Source organism: Artemia sp. Qi Xiang Cuo, chromosome 9 (assembly GCF_049724085.1).
Source record: "Artemia sp. Qi Xiang Cuo chromosome 9, ASM4972408v1, whole genome shotgun sequence".
Classification (NCBI taxonomy): Eukaryota; Metazoa; Arthropoda; class Branchiopoda; order Anostraca; family Artemiidae; genus Artemia; species Artemia sp. Qi Xiang Cuo.
In genome coordinates, this window is record NC_142802.1 from 71153545 (window position 1) to 71167332 (window position 13788).

General features: G+C 33.0%; 1 protein-coding gene across 1 annotated transcript in view; it reads left to right on the top strand.

Moving 5' to 3' along the window:
- Positions 1 to 13788, top strand: part of jef (major facilitator superfamily domain-containing protein 6 jef) — a 149315-nt gene that overhangs the window by 86662 nt on the left and 48865 nt on the right. Inside the window, exons 6-7 of the mRNA XM_089094853.1 lie at positions 4322 to 4477; positions 7324 to 7437. Of these exons, the coding sequence (XP_088950979.1) occupies positions 4322 to 4477; positions 7324 to 7437 (270 nt within the window). The remainder of the gene's footprint in view (positions 1 to 4321; positions 4478 to 7323; positions 7438 to 13788) is intronic.

Sequence of the window (13788 nt, forward strand, 5' to 3'; positions counted from 1 at the left end):
ATTTAATTGCTTCTAAGGTCTCCAAACTAAGGCTTTTTCATAGAAGGAAAATAATTTAGATTAAATACTGTTTTCAGTGAAGCAAAAATGATGTTCAGGTCTTTAGAAGCATCATCTCTACTCCTATTTGTGCCAATTTCTATCCTTTTGAAAAATCGATGAAAAATCAAGTTTGACTTGATTTTTCTTTTTAATTTCTGTTTGTTTCAGATTTCATTCGTTCGTTCATAGGAATTTATTTTTTTAAGTTTGAATTACTGTACGACTTTATTTTTGCTTGTCATTGATTTTGCAAAGCTCTTTACTTTTCATTGAAAAACATTTTTGGAAAAAATATTCTTTTTTTAATATTACAAATAAAGGTGTCTGTTTCAATAAACAAAAGCTTAAGTCGCTTCCGATGCGACAGAACTGACCTAAGGAAGAAGATGAAATTCCAATTTGACTGCCGCTGGGATAAGGAAATTTTCAATGAGGTATTGGGTAAGTATTATCTACTAGAATGTTGATGGTAATCCATAGAGGTTCTCTTCAAACCAGGACCATCTCTACCCAGGTAGAAGCTCCTTAAATCGATATAGTAGCTTGCTCTTTTTTACACCAGATTAACAAGTTTGAGACGAACAGAAATTATTCCGTATATGAAAGGGGCTGTCCCCTTCTCAACGCCTCGCTCTTTACGCTAAAGTTTTTATTGTTTAAAAAAATAGAGGTGTCAGAAAGTCAAACTTTGGCGTAAAGAGCGAGTCGTTGAGCAGGGGACAGCCCCTTCCATATACGGAATAATTTCTGTTCGTTTTAAGTTTTAACGTCGCTCCTTAATTTCAGTTTAAAAAACTTGTTTTTTTATTTAATTTTTGAACGTTTTTGAATTAATGCATGTTTTGATTTTGGCTCACCGTACATGAATAATTAAAACAAAATTTGAATATTAAATTTACTTTTATTTGGTTAAATGCCTTTCTCGAAACTAGTTTCATTTTATTTACGAACGTTTTTATTAGTAATGAATATACGTAACTTACGAATCAACTTACGTAACGAACTTCTATATTCATATATTTTTAATACGTATATTAGAGGGTTCACCCCCTAGTCAATACCTTGCTCTTTAAGCTAAAGTTCGAATTTTGTTCCAATTCTTTAACAATAACCCCTTAATCACAAAGGCCGTTAATTAGAATAAATGGCTCTTATGAAAATACAAAAAAAAGTTTCGTGTAAAGAGCGAGGTATTGACTAGGGGTGAACCCAATCATAGACGTAATATTTTCTGTTCGTTTTAAGTTTTGATGTTGCTCCTTACTTTCAGTTGAAAAACTTGTTTTTTTTAAATTTAATTTCAGATCTTTTTTTTAAATAACGCTGGGAAATCCGGTGCCTCCTTCATAGCAATGTCACTTCCCCCATGAAAACTTCCTTCATGGAAAAATCCTCCCACATAACCCCTGACCTACACCCCCCCACTACCAGAAAAAATCCCCCCGAAGACGTCTGTATACTTCCCAATAACCAATACTATATGTTAACATTGGGTAAAGTTCATAACTGTCAGCCCTCCCCCCGGGAACTTCGGGGAATTGAGTCATCCTAAAAGACATAGTTATCATATTTTTGACCATGCTGAACAGAATGGCTTTCCCAAAATTTTGTTCGGGTGACTTTGCGAAAAAAATGAGCGTGGGGTGCCTAGTTGCCCTCCATTTTTAGTCACTTAAAAAGGGCACTAGAACTTTTATTTTTCGTTCCAATGAGCCCTCCCACGATTTTCTGGGACCACTGGGTCGATACGATCACCCCTGGGGAAAAAAAAGAAAAAAAAACAAATAAACACGCATCCGTGATCTTTCTTCTGGTAAAAAATACAAAATTCTACTTTTTTGCAGATAGGAGCTTGAAAACTCTTCAGTAGGGTTCTCTGATACGCTGAATATGATGGTGTCATTAAGGTTCTATAATTTTTAGGGGTCTTTCCCCCATTTTTTGAAAATCAGCCAAATTTTCTCGGGCGCATAACTTTTGATGGGTAGGACTAAACTTGATAAAACTTATATATTTGAAATCAACATTAAAATGTGATTCTTTTGCTGTATCTATTGGTATCAAAATCCAATTTTCTAGAGTTTCGGTTGCCATTGAGCCGGGTCGCTCCTTACTTACTGTTCGTTACCACGAACTGCTTGAAACGATCAAATTCTGTATAGCACCTTGACAATTCCAGTACCTGTGGAGGGCCAGTTAATAAGTCTAATGGTGCGATAGTATCTCCTAGTGTTTGTAACACACTGATCACTGAGAGCCTACTTTTTGCCAAAATAGAAATTTAACTTGGCAGCTTTTAATTTTTAATCTTGGATTATCCGTATTGCCGGTTATAAATAGCTTTAAATTTAAGCTGCTGCCTCGTCTTTAGATCCAAAAAGCCTGACCCGATACCAAATACCAGAATTTGTAATATGGCCGATGTGACTAAGTCCGTCTTACCAAAAGGCTGTAGCTGTTTATAGCTGGTTTTTTCGCGTACCCATGTATATTTTTCGTATTATACCTTGTAGAAGAAATTTGGAAGCATCTTCATAGAGGTGAATCTAGGTCTACAAGAGGCTGGTTTTAAGAGACTAATTCTGGGGATATAGGGGTCGAAATGCATTTTTGTAGAATCTAGAGGGGAGGAAATAGTTTCTTTTGATTGTAAGTCATCAATGAAAATACCAAAACAGCAATTCTCCAATGAAAATACTTCAACATAGGTGTGTTTTTAAATATTGGAGGTAGGAGGAGGGGGCAGTTTTTTCAATTTTTGTAATGAAAATAACTAAAAAAGGCATTTTCAATTAAAATACCTAAAAAGGGTATTTTTCAAAAACTATATGAAGGGATATGCCACCTCCACCATAATTATCATTTTTGAACTAAATTCATGATATTTTGGAAATTCAAGAAGAGTCTACGTTGAACCTAAATTGAATTTAAATTGAACTTGCATGTAGAAAAAATAGAATAGCCCTTAAGAACATATAAAATATCCATAGTTTCCACCAAAAGCTCTAAATTTCCAAAAAATTATAAGAAGCAGATTTTAAAATGTTCGTGGTTTTTAGCATTAAGGTTTCAGCTTCAATCACATCATATACCCCGAATTAACAACTGGCAAGAGAATTTCGTAAGCTTTTTCATGATGTGAGCTCTGAAAAGATAAGGACAGACATTATAATAAAAGAAATAAAATAAAATATACAGAAACTGTCCCTATGACCGCTTAGTAAAAGTACAGATATTATATAATATAAAACTTTTATATAATTTATAACTTCACATTAGACAATGAGGCATCCACTTCGTCGTAGGAAGAATATTTCAAAAATAAACAATGTCAAAAACAAAACAGAATATACAAATTTTCTGCTTTTGGAAGAAACGAAAAAAATTTGATGAACAAAACAAATTTTAAAACAAAACTAATCTGAACACAGAAGATTTAAAATATGAGTATAAAATTTAAGAATTAGACCTAAATATAAATGGTAAAAACTTTGTCACAGTTACATTCTAAATTCTTCGTTTTATAGATTTATATTTTGAAAACGCAATATCAAATGACAGCACGAACATTTTTTGGTAAAAGTAGCAAAAGTTGATCCCAACAGAGATGAGATAAAAAAATTCAACTAACAGTAAGGAGCAACAATAAAACTTAAAACAAAACAAAAATTATTCTGTATGTGAGGGGTTTTGGCCCTCCCTCGACCCTTGCGTTTTGCACTAAAGTTTGAATTTGTACGAAAATTCTTCAGGGAAGACTGCTCCAACACAATAACCGTTGGCTTTGGACAAGAAGTATTTTTAAAGAACTTTAAGACTTCAGCAAAAAAGCGAGGGATTGAGGAAGGGGCAGCCCCTCTCATATACGGAACAAATTTTGTTATTTTTGAGATTTAATATTGCTCCTTACTTTCATTTGGGAAAAAGAAGATTTTTTTTCTTTAATTTGTGACTATTTTTCAAATCGTGCCAGGAAATCCCTCTCCCGTGTATAATTTCCCCTGGAAAATCAGCCCCGAAAACTTTCGTTAACTCAGAAAACCTTCCCCGTGGCAAAATGCCTCCTACCCCTCCAAAAACAGTAAAATTTCAGAAAATGTTCAGAGTGAAATAGCATACTTTAAATCGTGCCGTTTCTTCACTACCGAAGAAATTCGGTATAGTGGAATTTCTTTTTTATTCTTTCTGCATAATTTTAGTAATATCATATTTTTAGTTCGATCTTTGAGATTCTTAATAAGGATTTTGTTTTTATTATTATTATTATTTCTTTTTTTAGAGCAAAGTTTTCGCCAAGCAAACGAAGAAGATACCTGAATGGATGCCTGTCTTGAGACATTTTTCAGATCTTCGTTGTGCTTCTTTCCTTTTTGTTGCTTGGTTTATGGGATTTGGTATCGGCCTTATTTTTACTTTTCTCTTTTGGCACTTACAGGTTTGTTTTACTCTTGTTCCAATTTTATTTGATTCTTTGTCGAGTTTCGTATATTTGGTAAAATTTTTACATTTCTTTAAATTTTACACATCTTGCAACATTCTATACATTTATAAAAGATCAAAATGAAACATTTTTTTTTAAATTTTCTTTTTTAGCATTCACAAGTTATTCCAATGTGTTCTATTTGTTTTTTTTTCATTAAATTTTTATATACTCGTATTTGGTATAATTATGTGCACATTCCTAATTAAAATAAAGCCAAATCTCATATATTGGCAAAACAAAATTGAATTTGACCATGTTCTAATCGTTTTTCTGGCGTATATAGGTTTGTCTCCTTAATTTTATTTACTTCTTCTAATTGTTTGTGTTTAGATTAGTTTCACGGATGTTTGGATAAATTCTGTAAAATTTTAGGATATTTATTTATCTGAAACGACTTTAAGAGAAGAGCAGTGCGGTTTTAGAAAAGGTAGAGGACGTGTCGACCGAATTTTCACTCTTAGGATAATAACTGGGGAGTGTCTGAGTTGTCAAACACCTTTAGTCTCAGTTTTATAGATTATGAGCAAGCACTCGATTCATTTGATAGTAGAGCTTTAGCAAAAGTAATTAGTGCTATGTACGAGAATAACACTGCTGCGGTAAAGATAGGAAATGAGGTTAGCATCTGGTTTTGTATTAAATCAGGAGTTAAGCAGGATTGTGTTCTATCCCCCTTTATTTGGATCATTTTGATGGACTTTGTCTTAGGGAGCACAGGAAAGGCAATGGGAGACCACGGAATCAAATGGGGAGGTAAAATTCTCCTGGACTTAGATTATGCTTATGATGTAAGCATCCTAGATGAAAGTGTGAGCAAAATGAATGTTTTTAGAGGATTTGCGAGTTCAGGGTGCTAGAATAGGTTTGAAAATTAATGTTAAGAAGACTAAGCCACTAAGACTAGGAATAAGTTAAAATGAAAAGGTGACGATGGGTGACGAAAATATTGATCAGGTGGGCAGCTTCAATTACCTTGGTAGTATTATTAGTAAAGACGGTGGATGCAGTGAAGATGTTAAAAGTAGAATAGCCAAGGCTCAGGATGTTTTTTTTTACATTTAAGAAAAAGCTTGGAAGAATAGGAAGATAAGTCTGCAAACCAAGATTAGAATATTAGAAGCTACAGTGATGGTAGAGGTCAAATATGGCTCTGAAGAATGTGCGCTTCGAAAAGCGGATGAAGATTTGCTAGATATTTTCGAGAGAAATTGCCTACAGAGTGCTCTGGGTACCTTGCTGACTGACTGTATTTCAAATAGTAGGCTGTACGAAAAGTGTGGTTCAATCCCACTTTCTAGGGCTATAATTTGAGAAAGGTTGAGATTGTTAGGGAACTTTCCGCGGATGAAGGATGACAGATTGCCGAAGGTTGTCCTTTTTCAGCCAACCGTCTTGTGCCAAACGGAAAGCAGGTCGTCCTCCTCTGGGGTGGGATGATGTTATAAAGAAAGGTTTAAAGGAAATGGGAACTTCCTCGGAGGGTGTATAGAGGGAGGCTTTGAATAGACTGGGATAGAAGGGGAGTGTGCGTAGCTGTTTTGGCATAAGGTGACATGGTGCTGCGGTGAGTTGTTAGTGGTAATAGTAGTAGTAGTAGGGACTTTATTCATTATCAAATTTGATCAAATTCGATTTTAAATTCTTCCTTTAGAACTTAGAAGTTTTTTGTTATTTCTCATAAAATTTCAAAAATATTTAATTACATCATGCGAGAAAAACTAAAAAATTACCCGGTTGATAAGAAAACACGCAGACCTTATGCACTGGTGGAATTAAAAATGCCTTAATATCCAAATTGTTTATTACATTACCAATTATACATAAGTTGTGGTGCAGGGGCACAGATCGAAAAATACAAAGACCTAAATAATTCCAAATGGCCTAATTACCTAGTAACCCAAATTAGCAATAAAGATAGAATGTAAAATAGACTAGATGTCTATTATCTAAAAGTTTCTTTAAAACTGATCACAAAGTCACATAAGATTTGGACTGAAATATATATTTTACCGACTTGTATGTTACAGAACTTTCGATATATCTTATGTTACAGAACTTTTGAAATATCTTAATTTTAGGGCCGTTAAATTTCAAATAAATAATCTAACGGTTATAATCGTTTTGTAGATTTTTTAATTTTTTTTTTTAATAAAGTAGGGGAGGAGTTAATGAATGAAAATAATTTTATAAGTTATTAATTATTTAATACAACAAGAAGAAATAAAAAATATAAAATACTAATAATTCAAATCATTAAATAATTTGGATAATAAACTAAAAAATAATTACGACATAAATTATAAATTTACTATTAAGTTGAAAATAATTTTGTTAATAAATAAATACCTTGTCAAAATTCGGCCTGAAAATTTAATGAGAGATGGGAGGGGGCTAATCAACATTTTTCCACGGGCGCGGATTAATGGTTAGGATTAAGATAGCCAAAAATCCAACCATAGAACCGGGCAACAGCAAGTTATGTTTTGGCTCATTCCAGTATCATTGGACTTACCTCTTTATGCTGGTCTAGTAGCTCTATAACAATGCAAAGGGAGAGCCCGTAAAGCAATGCCCGTGGGCTTTTTGATGGCCCTCATCTCACCTGGGAAGACCGTTAATGGCATTTGCTTTAATCGTAAGTTTTTTCTCCTGGTATTGCCAAAACCCTTATGCCTTTTGGGGGTGTTTGCAGTGCTGCTTAAAATCTCTGTTTTTAAATGAAATTGAAAAATATAGGCTTCGCTTTTTCTTTGGAAGGACACCTATGTCTGACCTTCCATGTTATTTCTCCTTTCTAGGATTATGGGGGAACAGCCACCTTGTTTGGTGTAGCATCAGTTGTAAATCATGTTTCAGAAATACTTGCATACTTCTTTAGCTTCAAGTTAATTCGGAAAATAGGGCACATTAAGGTAAGTGATTAATTAAAAAATAAATCATAGTTTTATTAATCATTTTCATCATTTTGTTACACTTAACTAAAATTAATTAATTTCTATAAAACGAATTGTGTTAAATGAACGAAACATTTCTATGAATTTTTCAGTTTCTATGAATAATATTTGTTATTTGCATTAATTATGCTACTAGTCACTGTCACAATTGCATTGATAGCAATTATTATTTTAAATATCATGCAAAGGAACAAAGGGACTAATAGAAGAAGCGTGGGGAAAATGAATTGTTCCTATTTAACTATTCTTGGTTGTAAGTGTTTTAGTTGTACTATTTTCTCGGTTGTTCCTACAAAAATAATTTCTACGCCCTAAGGCTGAGGGTCTTTCCGTCGATGCAACCGATCCGTCAAGATTCTTTAAAAAATTTGGAGAGATAATTCTAATGCAAATTGAAAGCTTTAGTGCTGTTTTTGAGTACCAATTAAATAAAAAAAAACAAGTTTTTTTTAACTAAAAGTAAGGAGCAACATTAAAACTCAAAACTAACAGAAATTATTCCGTACATGAAGGGGTTACACCCTCTCCTCAATACCTTTCACTTCACGCTAAAGCTGTCTGACCCGCCTCTTCCTGAGAAATTGGATGGGCGTTTTTTTTTGTTTGTTTTTGCAGGAATGATTGATTTTTACAGGAACGATCCTTCAAAAGAATCAGATTTTTATGCTAATTTCAAATATATAAATTTCATCAATTTTAGTTCTACCCATCAAAAGTTACGCGCCTGGGAAAAAAGGAGGAAACAACCCATAAAAGTCATAAAACCTTAATGAAAATCATACCATCAGGTTTTGCGTATCAGAGAACCCTACTGTAGAGGTTTCAACCTCCTGTTCTGCAAAAATATGGAATTTTATATTTTTCAAACAGTTCGTGGTAACGAACTGTAAGTAAGAAACGACCCGGCTCAATAGTAACCGAAACTCTAAAAAACGGAATTCTTGATACCAATAGATACATCAGAAGAATCAAAATTTTATGCTGATTTCAAATATATAAATTTCATCAAGTTTGATCTTACTTATTAAAAGTTACGCGCCTGAGAAAATTTGCCTAAATCTCCCAGAGTCCCCGGGGGAAGGGCTGCAAGTTATGAAATTTGTCCAATGATTACATATAGTATTGATTATTTAGAAGTATACAGACGTTTCCAGGGGGATGATTCTGGTAGTGGGGGGATGTCGGAGTTACGTGGGAGGTCCTTTCCATGGAGGAATTTTTCATGGGGGGGAAGGGACATTACTATGAAGGGGGCGCCGGATTCCCCAGCATTATTAAAAAAACGATCAGAAATTAAATAAGAAAACAAGTTTTTCAAGTGAAAGTAAGGAGAAATATCAAAAACAAAACGAACAGAAATTATGACGTATATGATTGGGTTCCCGCCCTAGTCAATACCTCGCTCTTCACGCTAAAGTAGTTTTAATACTTCCATAAGAGCTATTTATTCTAATTAACGGCCTTTGTGATTAAGGGGCAATTTTTAAAGAATAGGAACAAATTTCGAACTTTAGCGTAAAGAGCGAGGTTTTGACTAGGGAGCGAAACCCCTAATATACGTATTAAAAATATATGAATATAAAAGCTCGCTACGTAAGTTAATTCATAAGTTACGTATATTTATTACTAATAAAAACGTTCGTAAATAAAATTAAACAACTTTCGAGAAAGCAATTTAACCAAAAAAGTAAAATTAATATGCAAATGTCGTTTCAATTATTCATGTACGGTGAGCCAAAATCAGAAACTGCATTAATTCAAAAATATTCAGAAATTAAATTAAAAAAATAGTTTAACTGAAAGTAAGGAGCGACATTAAAACTTAAAACGAACAGAAATTATTCTGTGTATGAACGGGGCTGTCCCCTCCTCAACGCCCTGCTCTTTACGCTAAAGTTTGACTCTTTCTCACAACTCTCTTTTTTAAAACAATAAACTATCTAAGCAACAATAATTTATAATTATAAAACAATAATTTATCTGAAGATCGTGCAGTAAAGCGTGCTTACCGTATTATTGCATCGAAGTTAAATACGATGGCAATAGAAGGTCGAGGTTTTAGTTTTTGGGTGGAACGATACGGCATGGACAACCTTAAGATCTATGAAAATGACCAAAGCTAGGAATTTCCAAATTCTAATGAGTCAGCGGTTACTGGAGACAGTATGTATCGGCTTCTGCAAGAAAAACAGCTTGAAATTGTTGGCAATATTTTACTGGCTGTCAATGATCCTTATTTTGGGAAGATACTTTTTTTTCATAGATGGACCAGGTGGTACCGGTAAAACATTTGTTTATAAGACCTTGTATCACATTCTGTGTGGAAGAAATTCGAAAGTACAATGTATGGCTTATACAGGAATAGCACTAACTTTATTGCCATTTGGACTAACAACACATAAGACCTTTGGCTTGAAAGTTCCACTTTCCTCAGATTATGTTCGCTGTAGAAGATCTGGTTCAAACAAAGTCTTAGAATTAGCTCAAGTAGATGTTTTCCTACTTGACGAAGCACCCATGCTTCCCAAGCATGGCTTACAAAATATGGATCAGTTGTTGTGGTCCATTGCAAATCCAAACCTACCAATTGGTGGGAAAATTTTATTGCTGGGGGTGATTTCTGACAGTCTTTACTAGTTCAACCCCGAAGCACCCGCAGTGAAACACTCGATTTGTCAATAAAAAACAGTCATCTTTGGAAGAACTTTAAACCAGTTTCCTTTGGGAAAGATATGCGGGTCGATCCTGAACAGGAAGCATTTGCTAAGTACATCCTCGAGCTCGGAAATGGAAATCTTCCTAAAAACAAACTTAATGAAATTGAATTACTGGACGATATAATTTCCAGTGGCAATTTAATCGAAAAAATGTTGGCAGATCATCTGTCTAAACAAATTTTCCATTCAATGAAGAATCACGGTATTTTAAGTGCAACCAACCAAGAAGTTATTAAAAATAAATATAAAAAATTTCGATTGGCTTCCACGAGAATGCAAATCGGATTAAAGCTACGATTCTGTAAAAGATAAAGAAATTGAATTTACTCCAGAATTCCTCAGTTCAATTGACATAGCAGATTTACCACCACTTGACTTAAAAATAAAGAAAAATACGATAATTACGCTTTTGCGTTAGATATTACAGAAGGGATGTGTAATGGGACCCGTCTTATTGTTACTGAATTATGTAACAAAATAATTAAGGCAAATATAATTACTGGGGAAAAATCAGGAAAAGAAATCCACATTTCCCGAGTTACAGTGGACTCGAGTAAAGGTCAACTTGGATGTACGGTTCAATGACATCGATTTCCAATTCGACCCGCATTTTCCATGACTATACATAAGTCGCAGGGGCAAACTTTTGAATTGGTTGGTGTCAACCTTAGTACTCCAGTTTCTAATCATGGAATGTTATACTTTGCACTTGCTCGTGTGAAAAGACAACGTAGCTTAAAGTTTCTGCTACCACCTGAAAATGAACGAAGAACATATAACGAAGTGTGGAAGGAAGCCCTAACAACTATCAACAAAAATTCTTATTGTTAGAGTGATATTTCATTTTTGATCATCATTTCTTACCATACCTTTGTTAAAAAAAAAACAAATGATGTCACGTGATAAAATGTGAAATTTGACAACCTGGACCATCTATTGAGGCAGCATCAATACCGACAGCTAAAGCAAAGGTTATTGCTAAATTATCTAAATCAATTAAGATCTGAAAGCGCGTAAACAATGACACTGAAGATCTAAGGGACGGGCGGTTCGTAGGCTTGCAGAACAAACAATTTAACCAAGCAAAAAATGAAAATGAAGGTCAAAGACCCACGCAGCTAAAAGATAGATAAAAATAAAGAAATGAGGGAGTCAAAAATGAAAATGAAGAGCTGCGAGTCAAAGAAAATCAACCTGGACAGCGATAATCAAAACGTGTCAAAATTGAAAATGATAACGATGATGATTGGGTTTGGGATTCTGACATGTATAAGGTCATCAGTGCCTAGCATACCTTTGTTAAAAAAACAACAAAGGTTTGGCGATATGTATTTCATAATGACGAAAGATAAGCCGAGTTGTAACAAAGTAAACAAATTGAAAATAATAGCGATGATGATTGGGTTTTGGATTTTGACATGGATAAGGTCATCAATACCGACCATACCTTTGAAATCAAAAATATGGACTTGATAAATCGTTCATAATGACAAAAGACAAGCTGAGGCGAAAGTTAAAGGTCCACTAAAAATAAATGTAATTTTACAAAGGCACCACTTCTAATTTAAGGTCCATTGGACGTCATAACAACAAGAAGAGGCTCAAATTGTCTGCGTTTAGAAGGCAAGCGACAGTAAGAATCTATATATAGAAGCCTGCCGTGTGCCGAGTGCCGGGGCCCGGCGGTGAAACCGCCAGGCTCCCGGTACTATATATATATATATATATATATATATATATATATATATATATATATATATATATATATATATATATATATATATATATATATATATATATATATATATATATATATATATAAATATATATATATATATATATATATATATATATATATATATATATATATATATATATATATATATATATATATATATATATATATATATATATATATATATATATATATATATATATATATATATATATATATATATATATATATATATAATATATATATATATACTATCTTTATATGTGAGCAATAATTGTATATGTAAGTATGTATTCTATTTCTCGAAAATGGCTCCATATTTTTTCGGGAAAATTGGTATCTTGGGATATTCTCACATAAAAAATTTATATAGGTTAGAAGTCTGAGAATAATCTTTAAGAGCCTGAATTTTGGTTTTTGCAAATGACATCATGTACTATTTTAGTACATCATATGAGCATTTCTTATGATATCATTTATGGGATTCATATAAGTATTTTTTATATGATGTCATGCATAGCATAAATAATATTGTTGAGTTTCCAACGCAACGTCTATTTATATAATATAATGCCTATTGGAAGGCCCAAATTTACAGTTGCAGTTACTATAAATGATGATTCTTCATAAACAACACCTGAAATATCAAACTTGATAAGATGTGAAATTCTACAAGCTGGGCCATCAATTGTAACAATACCAATACGGACAGCTAAAGCAAAGGCCATTGCTAAATTGTTTGAAGTAATCAAAATCCTAAAAAGTGTCAAAAATGAAAATAAAGAGCAAAGACACAGGCAGTTAGAAGATATGCGAAAACGACAATTAGAGCGTGTTCAAAATGAAAATGAAGAGCGAAGACACACATAGTTAGAAACGTACGACCCCGAACAAGTGAGGGAGGCAAAAATGAAAATGAAGAGCAGCGATTCAATGAAAATTAACCTGGACAGCGAGAATCAAAACGTGTCAAAATTGAAAATGATAGCGATGATGATTGGGATTTTGACATAGGTACCTTTGAAAATCAAAAACATGGACTGGATAAACCATTTGAAGAAAAAGAAGTTTTTGTCTCACCACCTGAACAATTAAAACAAACAAAGGTTAGGCGATTTGTCTTTCATAATGACAAAAGACAAGCCAAGGCAAAAGAAGAAGCTTTTGCCCCACCCCCTGAACTATTAAAAGAACAAAGTTGGTCGTCAATGCCTTCCATACCTTGCAAAATCAAAAACTTGGACTAGATAAACCGTTGGAAGAAAAAGAAATTTTTGTCCACCTACCTGAACAATTGAAAGAAACAAAGGTTCGACGATATGTCTTTCATAATTACAAAAGACAAGCCGTGTCAAAAGTTAAAGGTGAAATAAAAAATATGTAATTAGACAAAGGCAACCCTTCTAATTTAAGGTCCATTTGGAGCTGTCATCACATCAAGAAAAGGCTCAAACTGTCTGCGTTTAGGGTATGAGTGAAAGTGAGAATCTATATATTGAAGGCTGCCACGTGCCGATTGCCCGAGCCCAGCGGCTGGTAATTTAAAAAAATATTTGTATATATTTTAACAAGGGATTACAAGATTTCAAAAGCGGCAAAAACCGGTTGAAGCTTAGCAGATAGTAGTAGTAGGCTCTGATATATATATATATATATATATATATATATATATATATATATATATATATATATATATATATATATATATATATATATATATATATATATATATATATATATATATATATATATATATATATATATATATATATATATATATATATATATATATATATATATATATATATATATATATATATATATATATATATATATATATATATATATATATATATA